This window comes from Pelodiscus sinensis, chromosome 3, assembly GCF_052426305.1.
Source record: "Pelodiscus sinensis isolate ZL-2025 chromosome 3, ASM5242630v1, whole genome shotgun sequence".
Classification (NCBI taxonomy): Eukaryota; Metazoa; Chordata; order Testudines; family Trionychidae; genus Pelodiscus; species Pelodiscus sinensis.
Window position 1 is genome coordinate 89,898,784 of NC_143054.1, and position 20,803 is coordinate 89,919,586.

General features: G+C 38.2%; 1 protein-coding gene across 17 annotated transcripts in view; it reads right to left on the reverse strand.

The window, feature by feature from the left end:
- The window catches only part of TRDN (triadin), a 313,306-nt gene that overhangs the window by 96,662 nt on the left and 195,841 nt on the right, over positions 1 to 20,803 (reverse strand). For 16 of the 17 annotated variants that reach the window (XM_089777236.1, XM_089777234.1, XM_075924089.2 and 13 more), the window contains 6 exons: positions 20,465 to 20,509; positions 12,120 to 12,173; positions 10,573 to 10,608; positions 3,445 to 3,477; positions 3,296 to 3,343; positions 2,144 to 2,170 (listed from right to left, as the gene is read on the reverse strand). In XM_089777236.1, the coding sequence (XP_089633362.1) occupies positions 2,144 to 2,170; positions 3,296 to 3,343; positions 3,445 to 3,477; positions 10,573 to 10,608; positions 12,120 to 12,173; positions 20,465 to 20,509 (243 nt within the window). The remainder of the gene's footprint in view (positions 1 to 2,143; positions 2,171 to 3,295; positions 3,344 to 3,444; positions 3,478 to 10,572; positions 10,609 to 12,119; positions 12,174 to 20,464; positions 20,510 to 20,803) is intronic. The other variant, XM_089777237.1, reaches the window with a different exon arrangement.

A 20,803-nucleotide genomic window follows, 5' to 3' on the forward strand; every position in this document is an offset into this window, starting at 1 on the left:
CTCTGATACTTGCAGAGGCGGAGGTAAACATGGAGTCATGGGCCTGGCAGAGACTAACCCTGTGGATCGGATCCAGCCCACAGGCCAGATTTTAGCCACCTCTGGTCTATGAACTATGATTACAACACTTAATAGAGTCCAACAGAACATGTTCAGAAAGTAGCCAGAAGAAAACCTCATGCCCAATCCTTCAAGGTTCAGGTGCTGCACTCTTTCAAACTGCCATTGATGCTGATTGGCCCTGAAGGTGTTCAGAACCTGGCAGGTCTAAGCCCAATGATGTTGGCATATATAACGCAAATAAGGCCTGACAAAGATGACATACAGTACAGCATGGGAGCCATAATTGTGTTCCAAAAAGGATTTGCTCAACAGCTCCAAGAAAGGAGAAAAATAGCTTTTCGCATATGCCCATAGCTACAAAATGATATTTATTTCTCACTTCAGCTTTTCTAGAGTTTGCAACATACTTGTTTTCATTAGTTTCTCTATTTTGGCTGTTGGAGGCATAAAGAGAAAAATGTTTAAATTAATCTAGTTTTTATTTTGGTTAGCTGCAAAATGATAGTAGCATTATAATTTACCCTTTGAATCAGAAACCCTAAATACACCAGATAGAGAAAATTCTTTCAGTTTTGATTTTGTTTATGTTACTTGTAGAGGAGGGGTAGGAAACCTAAGGATCTGCCTGGATCTGGCCTCCAGCGCTTGGGTCTTGCCCAGCATTGGGGAGTCCATGCTGGCACTCCAGCCCCCCTCCCCCTCCTGCTTCCTTCCCAAAGCCCTTTGCTCAGGAGGGATTTTTCTGTGGGTCAGCAGCCCCCGATCCAAAAAAAGTTCCCCACTCCTGTCATAGGGAGTCTGATTCTGCAACATATCCTCACACTGGAAAGCACTCAGGTGATTATGTCCATGAAGTTCAGTGAGACTAGCTGTGCAAGTATTTACCACTTACTGTACAAAGGATTTCAGTTTGGGTGGTATCTGAGGGAGTGGTCTGTAGTGGATAGAGCAAGGGATACAAAATCAGATGTTCTGGGTGCTAGTCCCTCGGAAAGTCATTTTTGCTCACACCACCAGGCAGTGACCCTCCCCACTCTGCACTTTTATAGATGAGTAGTTATTCTCACAAATAGTCCCTTTAATTTCAGTGGAACTATATCTGTAAAGCATGGCACTATTCAAAATGGATAAGTATAGCAGAATCTGATGCAGAGGGCATTAGTCTTCCTTCCTTTAAAACAGGATTATTGATGCCTACTTAGTTCACAGCAATGCTGTGCTCTTTAATTGCCAGTTGCAAAGTGCATAAAGGTGATAAATACATGCAAAGTGCCATTTGTATAAATAGAGTCTAGAGAGAACACCATTTAATTTTGGATTCAGGTCATTCAAAGTGCACCTCCAAATCCGTGATTTATTTTTAACATGTAAAGACATGATTTTTTTTCAGGTTTGTAGAAATAATGTAGCATCCTTGCATGGTGCTTAAAGTTTCTGTGACTCCTCCTACTTCCCCATCAAACAGCAAAGCCATAGAGAAAGTACCACTAGATCTAAGCTTTTTTACCCAACTTCCTACAGTATTTATGCAGAATTAATAACAATAATATTTTTAAGACAAAGCTGGTAAAGAAGATGCCCCTTTTTCAGTCTGTACAAAACTTTGTCCCACTCTGTAAAGAAAACCACACAGTCAATAGCTCATGCAAAAAGTGTGCAGGGAAATTAGATAAATGATTCCCTTTTCACAATATTCCACGTCTATGTAAAGAGTTGGCCGAAGCCACATCTTGCCCTCTTTAAATCCACAAAGGCATTGGGGTTTAGGCACTTATGTCCCTTTGTGGATCTAGCCCTTTATGGATTTAGACTGGGTAGGCAATAGCTTCTGAATCACAAAGACTGAGGGAAACTGCCACCTGGCATGCTATGGAGACTTCAGGACAAAGACAACTGGCTGTCGGAGCAGCTTGCTCGGTGGAGAAGGTCGAGGCATTGCTATAGTTTCCAATAAAAATCCATATGGCTCTAATCAAATCTTTACATACCTCTACTGACCGTGATATGGCCTTTTTGTATTAATGAAAATATACATACACATTCTTCCATTTTCATTTTTAAAACACATTCAGTTACTCACCTTTTCCCTTATGACTTCCCACAGATACTGTAAAATAAATGAATATATTCTAAGAAATAAACTTTATAATGCATACAAAAACATTTGTCCTTTGCTAAGATACTCTCTTTGGAGCCGGTTAAAATCTACAGAAAGCAAGGCTAGCCATTGAAGTATATATGGAGCTTGAAAAGTTCCACTTTTTTCAGCAAGCCTATACTGCATACATGGAAGAATGGCCTCATAGTATGCATATAGCAGACACACGGGAAAAGAAACAATCCAGATATTTCACAAACATCTCAATAAGTCTGGCGGTTAGTAGTATTTGTCTCAAGTCAGCTGAAATATTTATGTGCAGAAGATGAAAAATAGCATTCTAATAATCATTCAGACAATGACATGTAGATACAAAAGACCATATCACATAATTCAGTCTAATTTACCTACCAGTGTTTGATATTTAATTATTGGATGTTCTTTCTTTCTAAAGCATAACTGATCAAAATGTCATACTCCTCATTGCCTTGTTATTAGATTCTTCATATTTATTGATGCCTGGGATGGATTTACATCCCTCACCCAATGGTAGGAAGAAAATAATATTTCCCTAAATGTCTGTGCTAATTGGAAAAAATTGCCATGAAACTCATCTGCAGACACTGGATTCATCTATAAAATTGGGCATCAAAGAAGTCTATAAGAAGAGTGAAGACTGTGTTTGGAGGGGTGTGAGAAATGGATCCAGCCAGAAATCAAAGGAGAGTCTGGCTGCAAGAAATCTTTTTCTCTTTCTACTGAAATGAAATATTGTTGTAAAAAAGAATGCAGTTTGGTTGTTTGAAAAAAGAGGATGGGAAAAAACCCTGACACAGTTTCTTCTTCATTCCAGAGCCAGACTTACTTCCTCCCTTGCACAAATAAAAAGGAAGGAAACCGAAATAAAAATCTAGCCATTCAAAAGAATAAGGGTGTCCTGCTTAGCTGCATGTCATTGGCTCTCAAGTACAACAGAATGGCTAGGTTATCATGCTCCATCACAATTCTAATAAATTTGAGTAAATTGGCTAATCTGTTCTTTTCTAGAACAGTTCATTTCTCAGCTCTTGGGTTAATTTAGGTTTAAGATTAAATTAAGAAAATGAGACTCAAGTAGATTTGTGTATGTTTTACCAGGTGCTTTTAGAGCTACTACAGGTATTTCCTTCTTCGATGGTTTGGCTGGAATAAATAAGAAAAGGTTGGTTATTACTGTGTGGGAGTTGCCACTAAAACACTGAGTAGCACTGATGAAAAATAAGACTAAAAATTGAGCTATTTACCAGTTTCCACCAGCTTTTCCTTCTTGGATGATTCTGAAAATGTAAAAAAGGAAAATGTTTTAGCACTACTTTGGTAATGCTGTTACATTTACTCCCTTAAAAATACTTTTTGTGAAGTGATCAGACACTGCTGAGCTAATGAAATCAGATGAAATGCCAATATCAGATTGTTAAAAGTTAATTTCATAGGTGACTTTAAAAGCAATTAAAGAGAAAACACATTTGACATTATATAAGGTCTGTTTCCCAATCTCTTCCACAATGAGATTTCCACAGAACATCAGTCACACCACCTATACAACTGGTCCCCCACAACACAGATTCAAGGCTGTAGGGCATAGTCAACCAGGGAGAGAGGGGAAGGGCTGGAGATGTTTATCTGAAATGTTAAATTTCCTATTATAATGGACTAAAATTCATATTAAATAAGAAAAGGGATGAATTAATGCTGCTTGGAAATTAAGTAAATATTTCATAAGGTATAAGCAACTAAACTATTTTTGCATGTTTGGATGTAAGGGAAGGAGGGGGAAAAAGAAAGAATGGAGTCTGGAAGATACTTTGGTTGATTTAACCAGTGATCTCAGTAACATCTTCAACATTGCTGCACACTCCTTCAGAATTCATTTGTATGTATAGTATATAAACATATTTTAATAAATATTCTTCCCCCACTTATGTTTACCTCTCTGAAATTGAAGAATATGTAATGATAGTTTCTTTGACTTCAGGGCTACTGACTTCTCCCTATTTTCCCACAATCTCTCTAAACTCAGGTCAGGAAAATCAGGACAGAACATGTATGGCAGAATGGCTACGTCTACACTGGCATGATTTTCCGGAAATGCTTTTAACTGAAAACTTTTCTGTTAAAAGCATTTCCGGAAAAGTGCGTCTAGATTGGCAGGACGCTTTTCCGCAAAAGCACTTTTTGCGGAAAAGCGTCCGTGGCCAATCTAAACGCGCTTTTCTGCAAAAAAGCCCTGATCGTCATTTTCGCGATCAGGGCTTTTTTGCGGAAAACAAATCTCTGTTGTCTACACTGGCTCTTTTGCGCAAAAGTTTTTCGGAAAAAGACTTTTGCCCGAATGGGAGCAGCATAGTATTTTCACAAAAGCACTGACAATCTTACCTGAGATCGTCAGTGCTTTTGCGGAAATTCAAGCGGCCAGTGTAGACAGCTGGCAAGTTTTTCCTCAAAAGCAGATGATTTTGCGGAAAAACTTGCCAGTCTAGACACAGCCCATATGTATGACTTTCACTTTAAACATTTTTGTACAACCTGAAATTTCATTTTTATTTAGCAAATTCAACAAGGTCCTTCCAGAAACATATGGAATCCCTTTGTACAAATATCTACATCTTTCAACAGGGAAGTATATAGGCAATAACTAACAGAATTACTTATGAATGTTGGATCACAATCTGAATTTATGGGTGACTTACTTCCACACTGCTATAATGGACTACACCAAAACCTGTCCCAAAAGCCACAAGCTTTGGGAAAATTTAAATCTGGATCTTGCCTTTGGGGTTCAAGCCATTGTTACTAATTTAGAAGTATTTTCTTCTATTAATTAATGGTCAGTGTGACACAGAAGAAGATTGTTTTCTGTTGCACAATATACAAATTTGACATTTGCCATGGCATTTGTAACAGTAAGATTTGGTCATGAATTTATAAAAATGTATTCATTTATTAGCCAATACAAAACTATCTTTATCCAGATCACAGCTTGTGGCTCAGAACAAATATATATTTTACCATATGTGTAACTGATTTTTTTTTCAAGATTGACACTAGTCTGAAGTTTTACCAGATTCTACAAATTTTGAAGTTTTTATCTAACCATTGTTTGCCTTTTTTAAAGGCAATAAAATGTTTGTTAATTGTTCATGAAACTACCTAAATGCAATTTTGTTTTGCTGCTAGTGATGCATCTTTTATATATCTTTAGAGAGAGGAGAGACAGAAGAGTATCTCTGAGGCTATTATTTATGCCACTCCATTCCTTAATCTGCAAATGGTGTGTTCGGGTTGGTGTATTCCTGCAGTGTACCACATATCTTCACCAGCAGCCAATTCTCAACTGTGATCTTCTCTTACCCATTGGCAGAGAAACAGTCACTATGTTCCCATTTTTACTCTCTCTCTCATTATATATATGCCTTTCAATTAATTCAGATAAATTATTTTAATCTTAAAGCAGTCATGTGAATAAGTGAAATTCATGTGAAACCAGTGACAAAGTTGAATATCTATTAAATTGCCTATTTTTTGTCCTAAAATATAAACTATACTATAATGAATATCATTAGGCTATTTGGATTATATTTCAGGGAAACCAATTTCTGCACAGGAATATTCAATTTCTGACACAAAGATTGTAATAAATCCTATTTTATATTCACAAAAACACAGAACTGCCAAATCCTGTTCAGTATGGCATATACCACAAATCTTTAGATTGGGAAGCTAACAGTGTTGTATCTTTTTGTTTGCTTGCTTGCAATTTTCCTATTGACTTCTTCAAGCATTTGTTACCCATTTTTCTTCAATTTCTGAAGAGCACTAATACTCCTCCCTTATTATGGTTTTCACACCAGCTTTATGGCTTCCCTTTAGTAAATGACATGACATAGTTTCTCTTCAGAATGATGGAGAAGGAAGAATAGGTTTTGGTATATCCTCACCCAGGAAAAACATGCAATCTCCAGAAATCATTAATCTGAAGAGATCTCCTGCCATGCCTGAAATAATAGTGGCACCATTTCTTCAGAGAAACATAAATACAACCATCTGATACCTGACCACTCTTAATTAAGCATAGCTAACAACTTTCCCACCCAAGCCAGGTTAGCTTTTATGAGTCCATCAGTAGGATCAAATAGAAAAAAATGTTTCCCGAGTGAAAAGAATTGAAAGTCACTGACAGAAACAAAGATCTTGGGGAAGCATGATAGAACAATAGTTCTACTCCAACCATGGGAACCTGGGCAGTAGAATCTGGCTTCCCAGACATGCTGGATGGCACCATGTCTTTCTTACATCTTCAGGATATATTTTTTTCAGAGGAAGAGAAACCTTCTCCTTTTCGTGTCACTCCAATATGCCTGATAATTCCAGCAACTTAGACTCTATGGAAGCCAAAGGAATATCCACAGACACAGCCAGTCACCCCACTAGATTCTGATATGCTCTGTTGTATTCTGGAGAAGCAGGGTAAGTCAGGACAGAATCAGAGGCAAATGACAAAAAGAATATAGATGCTACGTCTGTTGTGCCTGTTCCTTCAACCCTTCCTCTGAGGCAATCTCAGAAATATCATTGCTTAGAACTGCAATTTGGGAAATGAATCACAGGTAGATGAAAACACTCAGGTCAGAATGCCCATTAGGGCACAGATGGGTAGACACCAATGGGTGCTTGCCCCTTTACTCTTAGAAGAATGATACTCTTTTACTGAAGCTGCATAGGCATATCCCTAAAAGCCTCCAGATCAGAAACAGCAACACTAGATTAATTCCCGGAAGGAAATTTTTGTTTCCTAATTTCCCACCAATTTACAAAGTACTGAAGCCTATGTAGAGGTTTGAAAAACAAGGAAATTTGGCTCTAGAGAAAACTGTTAATCCTCCGAGTCTGAAATGGAGTTAACATGACATCAGAGGCAAGGAATTAACCATTGACAGAGCCTTCCCTAAAGCCATTCAGAATCATAAACTTAGTGTGGACAAAGATGTCCATTTTTAATGCACAACAAAGCAGAATCAGCCATCTCAGACACAAATACATTCCATCACTCTAAAAAAGTACAACTTAAACAAACTGATTCTGAGGCACAACCAGTAAAAGAAAAAGTCTATTTTAATTTCTTTGTAGAGTCAGAGGATCACTGACTGGCAGTAGATCTTTCCTGGCATTTGTATTCCTCCTTCATCTTCTTTTTAGGGGGAGTAGCAGACGGATCTGTGGTGTATTTCCAAACATTAGGTTTCTGTGACAACATTTAATTATTGAATCACAGAAAAGTCAGGCTGGAAGAGACCTAAAGAGGTCAAATAATCTATCCCTCTGCATAGAGGCAGGGCTATTCCCAATACCTGTTTCTCTAATCTGTTCTTAAAAACTATGGTGGTGATTTTACTGCAGCAATGGGTAACCTAGGGTAGTAAGTGGGCCACACAAGTGGCCCTCCATCTCAGTGGACTGCAAGATTGTCATAACCAAGATAGTTTCTGGGATAGGGTAATTTTGCTAACTGCGCTTGCACACCTAGAATTTGTGGATTTGCGGAGTGTGTTGGTAGAACCATAACAGACCTTTGATTGGATGCAATGGGAGCTCATGGCTCTCATAGTCAATGATGTGTACAATCAGCATGCATCTCACTTCATGTGCACTTGCTTTAAGTGTGTGTCACTTTAGTAATGACTGTGGAATAAACTGACTTGGACAGCAGCCAGAGAAACTTGACAACCCTGCGCATGGGAACGGGTAAACAAAATGTCTTGTGCATGAAACATAGAACCTTGCTGGGCCGCATGTGGTCCTTGGACCAGAGCTTACCCATTGCTGTTCTAGAGCCTCCTTAGATAACCCATTCCAGGGCTTAATTGTCATCAAAACTCATCCTCTATCATAAAAAGGTTTGGCTTCAAGGAATCTGCATTTTCTGATAAAAAAATAGTTTGTTGGAAAATACCTGATCAGTTCAAATTTTGTAATTTCTAATTCTGTACAGTTCTATGGCCCTAGAACATTAGATTAATGTACATGATCACCTAATGGTTAGATACTCGCGAAGGGTTCTGCAGATGCATAGCAGAGCATAGAACACCCACAGAAATTCTCAGCAAGGGAGATGTCTTGAAGGACATTATCAAACCAACAAAAAGCATCAGGAGTAGTGTGCAGCTCTGACAGTCAAAAAAAATGCTAGAAGCATTTTAGTGTATGCAACAAAATAAGGCATGTCAGCATCAGCTATTTTTGAATATTTAAAGCTCCAAACTTGGGCATTCAAAGATTATGCAGGAACCGTTATGTAAGAGGAAAATGCTGTGCACTATTTTTGGGCACTTTGAAAGAGAAAATGATAGATTTTGCACAGTGTATTCAAAGACTATGTTTGGTATATAGGTTATTGGGCTCAACTTTAAAACTAAAAATTGAGCCCATTTATTCCCTGAAAACTGCTTATTCAATGTAATACAAGATTAGCAAGATAGCATTTACAGCAGATGCACAGCCTGAGATGTCAGTCACAGAGTATTTAGCCCTTATGACCCTTATTCAGCAAAATACTTAACATATGACTAAATGCTTTGCTGAAGAATGAAACTCTTAAATATGTGCCTAAGTATTTTGCTGACCTTGCCCCCAAAATCTTGCAAATCAACAGTTAATTGTGAATATTCCAGTGCTTTTATAATCTGTCAGATATCAAGCAAACCCCTTGGAAGACATTCACACAAACAACAGATATTTTTAAAAAAATCATTTACATGGCTTAGATCTCATTCTCCTCTTATCACTATAAGAAAGGCAAAAGCCTGAATAGCAACTTCTCTATTTAACAGATAGCTTGCTCCCCCTGCCTTGTTCTTGAAGGACTGTCATACTCCAGTCTAAGTAACAAAACACTGCTTCCAATATATTAAATAGTAAATCACACATTACACTGTTGCAGGCATGCAAGATCAGTAATACTTACAAGGGAGAAAGAGTCTATTTTACATTTTCATAATCAGCAATAGTGCAGAAGGAATTATTGAAAATTCATTAAAAACAAATTTGGCTGAATATATATTTTTACAGTATTGGTGAATATCGTGGAAGCTCACTTCACATTAAGCCATAATATGCTAACTGGGTGAATGTTTCAGAGTCCTAGCAAAAGTTGTGAAATGTCTTGGATTCTATTTTTAAAGAACTCTATTGAAGAATAAGAATCAGATATCAGATTAGAAAACTAAATTGTTCTGAGAATGAACTACTTTACATGCCATTAAAAAAATCCTGTATTTAAAGATTTTAAGATTCCAAAGTGAAGCATTCTAAAGTTGGGAGAAGTGGAAAAAAGAAAGCCTTTGCAACCTTAACTCTGCCTCCTTGTGGGTATACATTATGATATAGATCACACACTAATATTTCCTTTCCCATTCAGAGTTAGGTCATTTCCCACTCTCCACGTCCACACAGAAGCATACGGGGAGTGAAACCTAAACCTCTGCATACCTTCTTCCAAGCCTATTCCTACTCTCCACAATAGTTAGACATGCCAGAGCCTTGACTCTACCTCCCAATATTTCAGTCAATACAGATTTTTCCAAGTACTGCATCAAGGAAGTTGACGTTATGAAAGCAATGGGCTTAAATTGCAGCAAGGGAGGTTTAGGTTGGACATTAGAAAAACTTCCTAACTGTCAGGGTGGTTAAACACTGGAATAAATTGCCCAGGGAGGTTGTGCAATCTCTATCACTGGAGATATTTAAGAGCAGGCTAAACAGACACCTTTTAGGGATGACCTAGACAGTACTTGGTCCTACCGTGGCGGAGGGGTAGGGAGAGGGGCGGGCGGAATGGACTCGATGACCTCTCAAAGTCCCTTCCAGTCTTAATGTTCTATGATTCTGTGATTCTATGAAAGGAGATAGGGTTGTGGACAAGAGATGTAGCAATATAGACTGAGAAAAAAAAAGATCTTGGAAGTGATATGGAAGAAGAAATAGTAAGATCAGAATAAGATTAGAATACTGTCTTAACACATGGATCTACAGAGCCACCTGCTGATGGTTAACATGAAAAATAAATTGAAATACTTGCACTTCTCAAACATACACTTAAATTATTACTGTTATTTAAAAAAGAATAGATCTTATCATTTAATGGCAGTCATGTGTGTTATCTGTGCTTTTAAGTATTTCCCGTACCTCTTAATAGTTTCCCACAGAAGCTTTCCAGAAGAAGATATTTGCTAGAGCCCAGCTATTTAAAAGAACATTTTCCCTCTAACACGTATTTTACAGTCCCATAAATGATGTTAATTTGCTACATTGCTTCCCTTAGTCAGCAAAATTTTACACATGAAAATGACCTGCAAAGATGAAGGTTTTTTCCTTACCTTCTGCTATTTTAGCTGCTGCTGGTGTCTTGGAAACTAAAAATAAAATAATTATGTTTGATATAATCAGTCAACTATCGAGTTTTGGCAATTTAGACAATACTTTTTCAATGTAGACATGTTCGGTTGTTGTATATCTCAACAATTCTTGCAAAAACTAATTAAATGTTCTTGAACATGTTGCAAGTGTTGATTTTGTATTTCCTAAGGGAAGATAACGTTCCATATGAATGGTTTTTTTTCAGTTGTTACATCAGAATTTGTAAGGGGGGGTGGGGATAACGGATGGCTTATTCCAACTTCTGTAAACCTCATTCCATGAAGAATAATGCCTATTTCGAAATAGCTATTTTGAAATAAGGCATGTGTAGTCACTCTACTTCTGCTATTTTGAAATAGTCCCTCACCAGGGCCATTTTAAGTTATTCTTCCTGGGGCTCTAAATCGAGATAGCATGTCTACATTAGGGAAGCATGTCTCAGACTAATTTTGAAGCTTCCCTGCAGTTAGATGTGCTATTTCGAAATTAGCTATTTCAGAATAACTATTTCGGAATAGCTTATTCCTAAATAACTGCAGTGTAGATGTTACCTTAGTGCTGTGTGGATTCTGTTCACATGTAGTGCTATCAGAAGACTTACACGAGGTTTAGAAGTAAGTTTCTTATTTCCACTCTAGCTTGGGAAATGCACAAAAAGGTAGCATATTCCATACTTAAAGAGAATAAACATTTAGTTCTGATAAATGTTCATAACTTTGGAGATTTATTAGAATTATCTGAATTTTCTGAGTCTATGGAACTGAACTGGAAATCTGGTCATAAACAAGCCCTGTTAGCAAGGAAAACCAAGAAAAATTTGGAATATCAGTTTTGACAATCAAGTACTGTACATTTACTGAACTTGGTCATGCTATAGATACCTTCAATTTCCTGTTGAGGAGCTCTATCAGGCATCAAAATTCCCTCAGAACATTCTTTGCTTTTTCTATTTAAAATTACAGGATTCAAGCCATAAAATAACCAACTTTTAATCATGAGAACTAAAATTCAGAGAGTAGATTTTCTTTGTGGGGAGAGGATAAGGGAGAATACAGGAGAAACAAAGAAAGACAGTTCACATTAACAAAAAATAGCATTTATTTTATGAAGAAGTGCTCCACAACCAGCATTTAAATATCTCTAGTCTTTGGCTTTTCATAGCATATATTTTGATTCAGAGCTACTTTCTAAGCACCATACCTCTAATATTGCTAAAAAACCACCCCTCTAATGTTGTAGCTGCCGTGAGAAATTCAAAACATTCCTGAAAGTTTGAGAGCACTGCTGAAGTAGGTATCAGAGGCCATTTGATCTAAGAATGTTATGGATCTAACCTATGCAAGAAACCACTATTCTCTTTAGAGAATTCACAACAAAATACATCTTTTAGATTAAATGGATTACACCAGAGGCCTTTTGTATAATCCAGTAGATGGTGCTATGATGCAATAAACAAGCTTTACAAACATGAGACATACACTGAAAACGTAGAGAAAGTTATTCTTACCTGGTGCCGGTACTTTTAGAAGGGCTGGTTTGGCTGCAGGAGCTTTTGCTGGCCCTTAAAGAGAACAAATTAAATAACTTACTGCCAAGTGTTATAGCATAAAAATACAGAAGTCTAAAAGAAGTCTGTACATGAAAAATACAGTCCTTAATGAAGAATGAAGAGATTATTAGAACAATAGAAGTACCCATACACTCAACTGATCCATAGGCATGAATACACTTAGAAAAAAATGTTTTTCCTCTTTAGAGTAACCTGTCATTATCTGAAGAAGTGGGTTGAGCCCACGAAAGCTCATACTATTATATGCTTTGTTTGTCTTGAAGGTGCTACTGGTCTATTCGTTGTTTTTTTAAGTTTTTCCTATCAATTGCTGTCATGAGCCAGAGGTTTCCTTCTCCCCATGGTGAAGACTGATCCTGGAGCCACTGCTTAGTTACTATTGCATTAGACCCTGCAGATGCTTAAATCTTTCTACATGGAGACTCAAGGCCAGACAAATCATGTCATTGTAGGTCAACTGGTTTTGGTCCAATCATAGTATACATGCAAACTCACTCTGGGCTGGGGCAAAGGAACCTCCCTGGGTCACAGTTCAAAGCTGTGAAAGGAAAGGGTACTTGTAAAAGACCTCCAATAATCTTGTCCAAACACTGCACAAAAGAACTAGATTGAATCCACTGGGTACATCCACTGTGTACTAGAGTTTAGCTAATACTTTGCATCCTGAATAACTGCTAGAATAGACTGTGCTTCAACCAAGATAATTTAACAATTTTTCATAAATCCGAGTCTACTGGTTTTCCTAATGGAATTTGGTGTGCCAACTAAAACAATACATGTATTCTCTGACTTACAATTCACATTTTCATACTGCAAAAGGAAATAATCATTTTAATCACAATCTGAATTACAGAATGCCAACAAAATGTTAGTTAATCCTTCACATCTGTCACAATGTTATTAAAAAGGAAAAAAAGACGATGGCTAAATCAGAAATGCAATTTCCAGTTCTTCCCCTCTAGTATATTGAGAAGTTCATGAAAAATGCATCAGCCTGTCTTGTAAAACATAATGAAAACAAAATATAAAGTTTAACAAGTGTGGGATTGGTTTGTTTGTATCCGTTTAAAATGATGCAGTAAATTAGTACTACAGCACTATAATTACTCTGGAGGGCTCATCCTTCTTTAAATAAGATCTTTAAGAGGAGACATTGTTAAAGAGTTTCCTTATCATTTCTATCTAGGTCCCCAGCCCTGCAAAAAAGCAGGAGATTCAATCAACAAACCTTATAAAGCTCAGGGATTCACTGGAATTACATATTTCTCCCCGTGGGCTCTGAACATATCTTTACCCTCCCTTTAACTCTCAGGCAATGCAGCTGCTTTGGAGTCAGGTTGCCAAGATGTCCCATAAAGGCAGCTCTCTCTAGAATTACTCTTTAAAGAGATTCCCAAGTCAGTGGGACTGAGGAAGGCACCTCCTACATCTCGCCAGGCTCAGTGTTTCCACCTCTGGCAGTGTAGGAGCTCCTTGCCATATGGTGTTTATTTTCCCCTTTGGGGCTTATTTCCCAATGTTTTTCAGGAAGCTCTCAAGCCAGATGAAGAGCACTCCACAAATTCACAACACAAAACAAAGGGAGAAACTTTACTCTATCCCTTTGTGGGGGCATGTGTAGGGGTGCTGAGACCAGGGATGCTCAAGTGTGGCAAAACCCCCTGTAACTTGCAGTGGTTTCTATCACATTCAGGCTTTGTAGTTTTATTCAATGACTCTCAGCACCCCCACTGTACAATCAACAAACCCTACAGATCTCAAGGATTCACTGGAATTACATATTCTCCCCATGAGCTCTGATGACATCTTTATTCTCTATTTAACTCTGGAGTTGTCCTTCCCCTGCATAGGCAATCAGTAACATAGCATCCACTGTCAGAAGGAGAGCAGCCTTCACCCTGGAGATGCCTTTCTCCCTGCTGCCAGTAGCCTAGCAGCAACTTGTCTCTCCTCCTCCTTTCTCACTGATGGAGGGGTTTTAAAAAGTGTCAGGAAGCCCTTAATTGGACTCAGGAGTCCCTAACTGGCCTGAGATAAACTCTTTTCAGGTTATAGGGAAAAGGGTCTTTATCATTCTAGAGCTAATATACCTGCCTTGCACCACTCTCTTATACAGGTTTATCCTGACTTGGTTACAGTGCAAAAGGTAAAGCAAAAGGTGTGTGAGTAGTTTTACTCTTATAGAGTCATCACATTGATTCAATAGGATAACTCAAATGAATAACATTACCCACAGGCCTTGTTTTTCGTAGGACCAGACTCTTGATTTGTATCAATTTTCAGGCCAGACTTAGGAGGGATGTTTTTGCACTGAGGCCCTTCTCAAAACATGGATCTTGACTCCCATGGGAGATACTTCCATAAGGTGCTGAGAAGAGGGGAGACAGTGCTACAGAGATGGTTGAAACTCCTTCTACGCAGATAAGGAAAGATCAGTAATAGATTTGAGAGTCTGGTTAGCATCCCCAAATTTCTGGGCACCAATAATTTTACTTATTACTTATTTGTAGTATTTGAGTCAAGGATGGTCCATCAAAGATTAACAAATTCCATAAGCTTTAAAAATGTCCCCCACGTTCAGTGCAAACAGTCTGATCAATTGAAGTCTGACCTAAAAAATAATGCATGATGAGCGTATTAGCTATGGGGAAGCACTACTGTAGAAATAAAGATTCCAGGGCTACTATGATATTTTCTTGAAACATTGTTTTGAGATTTATGATTAAGAGCCCAAACCTGAAATTACTACATACACAGAACTCCTTCTGCGGGAACCTTTAAGGTCAGGGGTGGGGAAACTTTTTTGGGTCGGGGACCACTGACCCACATTAAAATCAGTCAGGGGCTGCACACAAATAGAAGAAAACAAAAACAACCCCCCCCCAAACCCTCACTGATATGGCCCCTCGCTGAGAAGCAGAAAGATACTCCCCACATTCCTTTTGCACATCATAGCCTATGGGGCCAAGGTTAGTAGATTTTGTGTGCCACAGTCCTGTGGAGGGGCAGAGGCGGGGCTAGAGTGATAGCATGGGCTCCCCAATGCTAGGGGGGAGCCCTGATCCTTGGGGGCCAGAGTCAGGCAAGCCTTATCCGGCCTCTGGGCCTGAGGTTCCCCACCTCTGTTTTAGGTGCACAAAGAAGGCAAGGAATGGCAGTTTGAGAGTACTTGGGCATTTCTTCAGAAACCTACAAGTACATAAGCCTTCTCAGCTTTTCTACAAACCTCACACCCAGCAAGATCATTCGAAATATTTTTCTACTGTGAGAACCTCTGCTATTGTAGACAGGTGATAAAAAAATGGGGAGGCAAAACTGCCACTGTCAAGGAAAAGGAGGAATTAGAAATAGTGTAGGTATTGAAAAGAAGAGGCAGCTGAAGTTTAAACATGTCATTTTTCAATTATAAATTGTGAAGGCACTTTCTTCTTTCCATCTTCAACAATTTTAATTACGATTATTTGGGAACACTGAAACATGTTTAAAACAGCTTGCATTTAGGTTCTTTGGACATGATGGGTTCTTTATTACCTGTAAAGGATTTTTTTTAATACGCACACAAAACCAGACAGACAGATAAGTACAATAGACGTGACTGCTGCGGAGATGAGATACCCACAAAGTTTGCATGTGCATTGGGATCAGTTACTTAGAAAGTTGTGCCAGTTTAATATAAAATGTAAATTTAGACTAACTCAGTACAAAAGGCGGTGTGAACACAGTTATTATTTCTGATTTAAGTCAAGATCAGTAATCTCTTTAAGAGTAGGTAAAACCTGTTACTGATTGACTTAAACAAAATAAAAAATAAGCTGGACCATGCAGCTTTATCCTCTAGTTTAAATAACCTTGAGCTTGCCATGCCTTTCGTTAAACTGGTGCAACTCTGTACACAGGCAAGACTTTATTCATGTTGAGAATAAAGGGGATATGTTGTGGCTTGATCTTTATGGTGTGGGAGAGAGCTGGGCAGAGAGGTATTTGGTGAATGGAAGCTTGTTGGTTATAATGAACTTAACACCCTGCTTTAAGGATTTTTATCTGGGCACACGGCTGTGGTAATTATGACACAATGACCTCAATATTAGTAACTCTTAAATACCGACTCTGCTACTTGAATTGGCACAGGCAGCAACCTGTGACACATGAAACATGAAGAAACTGCTAGAGTGACAGTGGGTCAATAGAGCTAATACAGTATTTAGATTCTCACCATAAATAAATTATATATTCATTACTTCCTAGACACTAGAAACACCAACACTAGAAATATTATTCCAGCATGAAAGCCGCCAAAATAGAATAGACTTCAAATGCAAAACAGCACTAGACCATTACTGGCAACAACAACACCAAGTTGCCTGAATTTAAATTGATGTCTAAATTGTCACCAGCAGGGTGATCTGAGATAAGCTAACATAAATGACTGCCAAGCATTCCAATGAAAAGCCCTGAAAAATTCCAGGGGAAAACACATTTATATTTGGGTGATATGTTGCTCTGAACCAAAACATTTCTGAGTTAATCCTCTGCTTCCACTAACTTTCTGTGAAAGCATGTTTTGCAGGCACTACTTCAAAGCTTGATAATTACCACATTTAGATGAAATTAATCATGAAGCAGCTTACAGCGATGCTCTCTAGCTAAGGGGTCTACTAAAGCCTTTAAGAAGTGCCTAGTAGTTGCCAGATATGGAAATTTTAAAAGGTGTCCATTGCAGGGATCTGAATCATTTATCATAATAATCTGCCATTGCTATAGGATATAAAAAATAAACAAACTGGCAGCACCATTTACAACAACAGAAGTGATCTAAATAAAGCCCCCAAGCTCTCTCTTTTATTTTTTCCATATAAGTAATAATTTACTAGGTCAACATTCCTTAATATATTTTAGAGCATCAAGTTACGGTTAAAGGCAACAGTGTGTTTTTTTCCCTCATCCTAAGTATATAACAAATAGTAAAATTTAAGCAAATATCTAAATTGTCCTTCAATTCAGAAATTGTCACAATTTGTTCTTAATTTTAGGAGCAGAAGATTAATGATGGTTGATTTCAGTAATATATGACAACATAAATATTTATTTTTACACTAAACCCAAGATTTTCAAATCAGGGAGCCTGAAGTTACACTTCTAAATGCATATTCATGCACCCAGGATGGGATTTGAAAGTTAATACAAATTTGGAGACAATATTGTCAAAAGTGACTTATCCACACTCCTAACTCACATAGCTGCTTTTTAAAATTTTATCGTAAGTGCCTAATTAGTAGTTCTCAAAGTTTTGTATTGGTGACGCCTTTCACACAGAAAGCCTCCAAGTGTACCCCCTGTTATAAATTAAAAACATGTTTTATATTTAACACTATTATAAATGCTGGAGGTTAAACTGAGTTTGGGGGTGGAGGCGGGTCAAGCGCCATATACAGTAAAACTCCGGTGGTCCGGCATCCAGTGGTCCAGTACGCCTGATAGTCCGGCACCAACTGCAACCCGAAAGTGCTCCAGCAGCTGCTTCTAGTTGTTAGAAGCAAGGCACTGAGGTTAGTAGCAAGGATTGGTTCCTGAGTTCGAGTTATTATGGTGCGGTGTGTAGTTGCTGGTGAGAATATGCTTCAGGTGCAAACCTCGGTGCCAACTCTGCCCACATATATACACCAGCAACACCATCACAGGACCTAACCAGATCAGCCATACTGTCACTGGTACATTCTCCTGCACATCTACCAATGTAATATATGCCATCATGTGCCAACAATGCCCCACTGCTATATACATCGGCCAAACTGGACAGTCCCTACGTAAAAGAATCAATGGACACAAATCTGATATTAGGAATGGCAACATACAAAAACCTGTAGGGGAACACTTCAATCTTCCTGGACACACAATTGCAGATCTAAAAATAGCCATCCTGCAGCAAAAAAACTTCAGGACCAGACTTCAAAGAGAAACTGCTGAGCTACAGTTCATCTTTAAGTTTGACACAATCAACTCTGGATTAAACAAAGACTGTGAATGGCTCCCTAACTACAAAAGCAGCTTCTGCTCTCTTGAAATTCACACCTCCAGATCAGCTGCTAGAAGTGGGCCTCATCCTCCTTGATTGGATCCACCTCGTCATCTCCAGCCTGATCCTGGCCTGCATAGTTACACACCTGCCTCTGGAAATTTCCACTACATGCATCTGACGAAGTGGGTCTTTGCCCACGAAAGCTTATGCTCCTACACTTCAGTTAGTCTATAAGGTGCCACAGGACTCCTCGTCACTTAAGGAGAATGGAAAACAAACAAATGATCAATAAATCAGGCCAAATCGTGGTACAGTTGAAGTAAATGAGAGTTTTGTCATTCCCTTTAATGTGTCCAGGATATGAGTATTATAACAGCCACTTACAGAAATCAAATCCTGTACTGGGACACTGCAAGTAACAACTCCAGCATCCGGGGTAGGACTTTACTTCTTCCTAACCCTTCTATCTTTCTATCTAGCCAGCCTATAATATCAAAACACGGCAACTATATAGCCCTAATAAAGATTCAGCACAACCTACTGATGGAGATATTATCATTCCTGATCATGACAGTGTTTTCTTCCAGGGGGATGGTAGCCTTTTATTATTTCTTGTCCTCACAACATAATTGCCATTTTTCCTAATAGGCTTTTTTTACTGATCCTCTCTGATTGAATGATTCTCCCTTTCGGGTGTACATAGAAAAAAATTAGCTTATCTTTCTCCCCATCAGTTCTTGGTGGTGTATAAGGAGACGTCTACGCTGCACGGCTATCTCGAAATAGCTACACTGCATCTACACAAGCCACCCGTTATTTTAAAATATTTTTCAAAATAACAGGCATGATATTTCGGCATCCCGGTAACCCTCGTTCCATGAGGGTTAAGTTATTTATCAAAATAGCATGTTATTTCGAAATTTGACACTGTGTAGACATACCAAATTTCAAAATAAGCTATTTCAAAATAGATTTGAAATAAGATATGCAATTTGTGTAATGCACCCTAAGTGTTATTCTATATTCCTTTCACTTACTAGATCTCTTTGCTTATTGACACTCAAAGACTCACTTGGCTGCGTCTAAACTGGCATGATTTTGTGGAAATACTTTTAATGGAAAAGTTTTTCCGTTAAAAGTATTTCTGCAAAAGAACATCTAGATTGGCACGGATGCTTTTGCGCAAAAAGTGCTTTTGTGCAAAAGCATCTGTGCCCAGTATAGACGCACTTTTGCACAAGAAAGCTCCCAAGGCCATTTTAGCCATCAGGCTTTCTTGAGCAAAAAATTAAGGTGCCCGTCTACACTGGTCCTCTTGCGCAAGTATTCTTGTGCAAGAGGGCTTATCCCTGAGTGGGAGCATCAAAGTATTTGCGCAAGAAGCACTGATTTTGTATATTACAAAGTCAGTGCTCTTGCGCAAATTCAAGCGGCCAGTGTAGACAGCTGGCAAGTTTTTGCACAAAAGCGGCTGCTTTTGCGCAAAATCTTGCCAGTCTAGACGCACCCACTATGTTCACATTTGGTCCCTTTAAATCATTCCTTATGAATATGTTTTCCTTACACCAGAAGGTACACAGATAACATAAGATGGTTGAATATGCTTCCTGAAAGCTTAACAATATCATCAGGAATCATGTCCATAAGGCAGGCACAGAAATTCTAAATTTGTATTGGGCTTTCTTTGAGTGGCAGTGAGACTCAATAATAAGCAATGTGTCTTTGACGTTATCTGTAGAGGCTTACTGTTCTCCAGGAATAATGAAAATAGTTTTTGTTACTTTTAACAATTATTATTTTCACAAAAGATGGTTCATACATACTTTGCCTTAAGCAATAAGGTAAAAAACTTGGTATACTATTGTGCAGCAGGTAAAAATATAGAGCAAGATTTCCAAAAGCAATTGGTACTTATTAATTTTTTGACTGCCCAACTTCAGGTACCTTAAAAGGGTCTTTTATCAGAAAGTGCTGATGGCATCTTTAGTAATCAGGTCCCTTCTGTTGAGCCGCCCAAATACTGTGGCACCCAAAATCCTCAGTTACTTCTAACAATCTTAACATAACCTTGACCTTTCTTATGAAGAGCCATACAATTTTACAAACCACTAACCTGTACTATTGGAATCACTTGTCGGCTTTAGAGACACGTGAAACACTTCCACTGTAATTTTACAATAGTTAATCATGATTATTTTAAAGGCAGACATATTACACTATGGGCTATCAATATATCAGCATATTGTAGAATAAGGAGACAACTTACCTTCTTTCTTTAAAAGTGGAAGTGAAGGCTTTTCTTTTACTGGCTCTTGAAAATAATTAAAGTACAATTAAACACATTTTTAAATATTTAATCCCCCCCCCAAATATTTTAACATACATGATCTGGTTTTATTCTTATCTGTACATGCTAAATAGATCAATTTTATTCAGCCTAGAAATAAACATCTGGAGCTAGCATATGTGTATAGCAGTGAAACAGCTAAGCAGTGCTTTATTCTTTTACACCTTTCTAGTACTGGTAGCCTGCTCTTTTCCTCAGGCCTCGATCAACATTCTTTTGAAGTAAACTAGAAGTAAACAGTAGCTGTAAATGACAGCT